The following is a 5547-nucleotide window of genomic DNA, read 5'->3' as shown; positions in this document are numbered from 1 at the left end:
AGCAAGAGCAAATATAAGGAGAGGAGAGCAGAGCAGAGGAGGGAAGCAGGGTGGAAGCATCCTAGCGTGCCAATGGGGGTAAGAGGGGGTAGATAAAGAAGACCTCGGTGTCCTCGGAGACATAGACGGGCACACGCGCTGTGGACGCTGGGCGGCGCGCTTTGTGGAAAAACTTGGAGCGGGGTCTCCCGGTTTTCCAAGCCATTTCCTGCGCTTTCCCTGCCATCCCCGCTCGGAGCTCTCGACAGAGACCGGTACAGTTTCAGCAGACAGTGAAGCATGTGCCTTTGGTTTCAGTATATTTTTAGGAATTCGGAGAGCTTTATTGATTAATGGATGGCATCACAATCACTCCTAAGAGTATCAGTGAGAAAGTCCACAGACATGTCCTATGTGAACTAGCTCGTTTAGCACACAAATGGGCAGCCTTGTTTGCATCACGCCCATCAAAAACTGTGCGAAAGCTAGGAAAAGCCCTCTTAATCTCACTAATCTATAAGTTTCAGTTTTATGAAGGAACAGAAGACATGGCAAAATGGTCACGAGGAGAAGCGCGTACAGGTGTGCAAGTCCTGCCACGCAAGGCCACGTTGGACTGACGGTGGTGAAAAGTGAGCGAAATTGCGGCAGGAGAATGACACGAACACAGAGGTGCCATTGTCCAAAGAGGGGAGAGTGACAGTATGTTTGGTTACAGATGTCAGGATTTGACCTGCAACGGAATGGATTAAACCTTGAGGTAGCAGCTGTGACCTGGGAAAAGGGGATGGATGCTCGTTAGCTGCGGCGATTATAAGATATATAAGCAGACTGACGACTTCCGCCTCATGTCTAAGCTGGATACAGTCAGCTTCAAGTGTAAAATAACAATGATAGGTATTTAGGGAATCTGTTGCACAAGCCGTCGGGAAACTGCTCGAGCGAGCAGCAATTGTGCGTCATTGATGATCAAATTTAAAGCAACTGCTTCGGATCAGGCGTGTGTACTGCACACGCAGCAGCACACTGCTGCAGCAGCAACATTCCAGTCGTAGACCTGCAGCGGCCAACTGCATCAGCATACTTTGCTCTTGACTCGCGAGAAATTTCATGGCCTGCTATGTGTATCTGAGCCTCTTCAACTCGGCCATCAGCTGAGCTGTACTCGACAAATTAGAACAAAAACGGTAGGCCAAGAAGGAAAGATGATGCAGATAACTGGAATAGGGGCCTGCCAAAACTGATAATAGGAAACAGCTGACATGGAAACGGCAGTTGTGCATCACTGATGATCACTGCATCTGCTTAGGATCAGGCATGCACATTGCTCACATAGCAGCTTACTGCTGCAGCAGCAGCATCAACGTTCCACCGTCCTAGACCTGCAACAGGTATCTGCAGTCAGTATACTTCCCTCCTGGCTCGCAGACCAATCACACAACTCTATGATCGTCTATGTGAGCCCCTTCAGTTCTGCCTTTCACTGAGCTATACTCCAGAAATCAGAACAATAGTAACTCAAGAAGGAAAGTAGATGCAGACAACTCGAACAGGAAACGTCCAACAATTACTCAAAGCATTTTAAGAAGTTTTGCATTCAGAGTCTATCACAAAGTCAACAAACGAACACAAATCCAATGGTCCAAATAGGAGACGGCCAACAATTACTCAAATGCGCTGTGGACGCTGGGCGGCGCGCTTTGTGGAAAAACTTGGGGGTCTACTTGTTTTCCTAGACGTTTCCTGCGCTTTCCATGCCATTCCCGCTACGTGCTCAGGACAGCGACCACAGCAATCTCACTAGTCAGTGAAACATGGCTGGTGTGCAGCTCCTGCCACGCAAGGCCCTGTTGGACTGACGGTGGTGAAAAGTGAGTGAAACTGCAACCAAGAGAATGCCATTCATTGGCGCTAGGAAGCTGCGACTTGCGAAAGGAGGCGTACACTCCTTTAGCCGATGCCATTAAAAGAATCAACAGACTGACCACATCTGCCTCATGTCTAAGCTGGAATGCTGAATCCAGTCAGATACAAGCGTATAATAACAATGATACTCACCTGTTGCAGTCTTGACTCTTCGCAGAAGTCAAGCAAACAGCAATTGTGCGTCAGTGATGATCGCTGCATCTGATTCGGATCAGGCATGTTCACTACACGCACACTGCAGCAGCAGCAACAACATTCCGAAGTCGTAGAGCTGCAACAGCTGTCTGCAATCAGTGTACATCCCTCAGTTCCCTCCTGATTCGCAGTGAGATATTGCACCGTCCAGCTCTGTGTATTTGAACTCCACCAAATCCACATTCCACTGAGCTATACTCCAGAAATCATAAAGAAAAACAGTAATCCAAGAAGGAAAAGCAGATGCAGACAACTGGAATAGAAGACAGCCAACAACTACTCAAAACATTTTAAGAAGTTTTGCATTCAGGGTCTATCACAAAGTCAACAAACGAACACAAATCCAATGGTCCAAATAACGGAAGCAGTACCAGGGAAGCATTACACAGATGGATTACTTCGATCTGGAAGCATAGCTAATAAGCTAAACGATATGAAGATAAACTCATCCCACACGGAGTGAGGGAATGTCTCGATTTAAGCTAAGATACTCCTTTGCTATTCTCTTCACTCCTTGGAAGACTTGTTGATGAGGGACTTGTGGATGTGCGGGATCACACCTCCACCAGCGATGGTACCCTTGATGAGGGTGTCGAGCTCTTCATCTCCACGGATGGCCAGCTGAAGATGGCGAGGGGTGATACGCTTCACCTTCAGATCCTTGCTAGCGTTGCCGGCCAGCTCAAGAACCTCAGCAGTCAGGTACTCCAGGATAGCAGCAGAGTAGACAGCCGCAGTAGCACCAACACGGCCATTCGCCTGAGTCCTTTGCTTCAGCTGACGATGGATACGGCCAACAGGGAACTGTAATACAGCATAACAAAAAAATTAGAAAGGGGAGCAAGTCACAAAATCATCAGATATAATAAACTCCTCTGCACAAAAACTGCATAACAATAACAGAATCAACCATGTTTATACACCAGTAATCAAAGCATGCAAACACCCAAATTGAAGCGTCTTAGCAGGATTTTCTGAAACATCTGACTAACGGGACCCACAAACTTAGGCACTCAAGCTGCAAAATGCAAAGTCAATAAGAAGATATTCGTAAATTTAAACACTACCATGGACCAATTGACCACATGGTCCAATCACCTACTTGAAGTGGACTGCAAAACAGATGCAACAGCAAAAGGCATGACACACAAGTCAGCGTCACAGACCAGCATATGTTAACAAGCTATCCTTGTTTGAGTAGTACATGATGCCAAGAAGATTAAACACAGTTAAAGTGGGTTATGACTTGAGAATGATTTTACAACAGCATATACATACACACAGTGAAACTAGGACGAAGTGGAGTAGTCTATGCCTTGAAAGTTCAAAATAGTAACTGCGCCTCCTAGGGCAGGTCAAGTACCACAGGTGGTCCCAGAGCCCAAGATCAGCGCCTTCCTCTCTAACAACTCAACAGCCTCAACAGCTCAACGCCCCACCCTTACATACACCCAAGATAGTTAACACGCAGTGGCATGATCTCTATCCATATTCCCCAACTTCCAGTCTCCTACAATCATTACTGGTAACAGCACTGCAGCCTCACCACCCATCTACAGACCAAATGGACAATGAACTGTACCCATCACAAAATCTACAATCATCTAAAGTATACCACTCTATTAGCTCATGTTACCATCACGAACCAAAACCACTGCTAAGACGAAAAGGTAAACAGTTCAAAACTTCTGATCCCAATAGAAGCGCCCACGACCAAATCGAATAGACATGATCGTGATGGAAACTCCAGCCCACTAAACACAGCTAGACAGACCAAATGCTTCTCCAGATCTACAAATATTAAGTGGAGACTACACGACTTCTTGAACCTCTAAAACCCCACCCAAACTGGTGCGCACAGCAGATCATACAATCCACGCAAGAACCTAACCCATGCCGAGCCTAACGAACTAAACAGCGCGCAATCACCTCTCTGCAGCTACCAAGACGCGTGCCCTAGAGCCGGCCAGCCGCGAAACCACTAGAATACCACGGCCGGACGGCAAGCGCGAGCTGGACGCTTCGAATTCAAACCAAATCTAAGCCCGCGTACGGGGGCGGTCAAAGCAGAGCAAAGCAAAGCGAGGTCGCGAGGTCGCTCACCTGCAGGCCGGCGCGGGAGGAGCGCGAGATGGGGGCCTTCTTCCCCTTGTCCTTCTCCGCAGTCTTGGCCGCCGTCGTCTTGGCCGCGAGCAAGCCCTTGCCTCCCTTCCCGGCCATCTCCTCTGCTCCGCTCCGCTTCGAACGCGACCTGTCGAAAACGAGACCAAATCCGCCGAATCAGAGCAGATCGGGGCGCGAATCGGGCGGATCCCGCGTCCAAAATAGCGGGGAATTGGAATTTCGGATAGGATTAGCGGGGGAGCCCCTACCTTTTTCGCCTGGCTTCCCTTCTCCTCACGCGACGCGACCGATTTTTTTCCTGGCTTGTGGAGTGTGGGCTCTTGGTCTGGTTTGGTGGGGATTTTATAAAGGACGGAAAATAAGCGTTCGTGGTCTGCGCCGTCCGATGCAGCTGCGAAACTGATCCTGGCCGTCCTTTTGTATGACCGCTAAATTCCCATACCACTAGACATCCTAGTCTGGCTCACTGATTTGTGGACCTGCTTTTCATGTGGCCCCGCTTGTCAGCGACCGTGTGTAAGTATTGCTCCGTGCGAGGTGGAAAGAGAGGGGAGAGACGCGGCGGTGGCTATATCGTGGTTTTGCTAGGGTAACAGGGGCAAAATCGATATTTCATTGCCAAATTAGGGTTAGGTAGCTGTGGACAGAGGATGGCGCCGCCGCTGCGCGGCGGCCTGCCCTTTGTCGCCGGGTATGGGGCACGCCGGTCATGGAAGCTCCCCTCCCTCGTTGGCCATGGAGAGAGATGGGGTTTCCCCATGGTTACGCCTCCTTTTGTCCCCTTACCTAGTCCATCTCCTGCTCCCCTCCTCAAAACCCTAGCCAGCAATCTCGTTGGGTCGTCGTTGTTGTTCCCCTCGACGAGGATCTGGACCGGAGGGGCTCGATAAGCTCGGCCTTCGATGGCATGTCCCCGCCTCCATGGCTACCAGCAGCAACGTTCGCCCGCAGGTACGCCTCCTAGCCTCTCCACCTTTTTCAGATCTCTCTCTTTCCCATCTCACCTCCCCTCTCTCTCTAAGCAGCCGGCTACAAGATGCAGAGATGGGCCACGCGACGAGCTCGGCCTCTGTCGACGCCTCCCTAGCACCATGGCCACCCACAGCAACGACATCTGGGCGCCGGTAACTGCGTGTTGACTCTCCTCTCAAGGGTATGCATCTTCCAACAACGATCCTCCATCCTATCCTTCTCATCCGCCTCATCTCAATCAAGATGGTGTTTGGTTCTCTCTCTCTAGATCTCGTTTGGTGTTTCTATGGATCTGAAATAGTAGGTTATGAATTGTAATTTAGTGCGCTAGGATTAATTGTAATTCGGTGC

The 5547-nt window shown here is 49.6% G+C and overlaps 1 protein-coding gene across 1 annotated transcript; it reads right to left on the bottom strand.

The window, feature by feature from the left end:
• Nucleotides 1-2377: 2377 nt before the first annotated feature.
• LOC124704284 (probable histone H2A variant 3) lies at nt 2378-4522 on the bottom strand. The gene is made up of 3 exons (XM_047236527.1): nt 4473-4522; nt 4204-4351; nt 2378-2904 (listed from the first exon to the last, which is right to left on the bottom strand). Exons 2-3 carry the CDS (start codon nt 4318-4320, stop codon nt 2608-2610), a joined length of 414 nt encoding a protein of 137 aa, XP_047092483.1. The 5' UTR covers nt 4321-4351; nt 4473-4522; the 3' UTR covers nt 2378-2607.
• Nucleotides 4523-5547: the final 1025 nt, after the last annotated feature.

Source organism: Lolium rigidum, chromosome 3, assembly GCF_022539505.1.
Source record: "Lolium rigidum isolate FL_2022 chromosome 3, APGP_CSIRO_Lrig_0.1, whole genome shotgun sequence".
Lineage (NCBI taxonomy): Eukaryota > Viridiplantae > Streptophyta > Magnoliopsida > Poales > Poaceae > Lolium > Lolium rigidum.
The sequence above is the reverse complement of the archived record's forward strand: the minus strand, read 5'-3'. Positions and strand labels throughout refer to the sequence as shown.

Excerpts from the sequence above, each read along its gene's own strand:
- LOC124704284 (XM_047236527.1), bottom strand. The coding sequence starts at position 4,320 with ATGGCCGGGAAGGGAGGCAAGGGCTTGCTCGCGGCCAAGACGACGGCG. Across the intron at positions 2,905-4,203 it reads CCTCCCGCGCCGGCCTGCAG|TTCCCTGTTGGCCGTATCCA; the intron begins GTGAGCGACCTC and ends GCTGTATTACAG.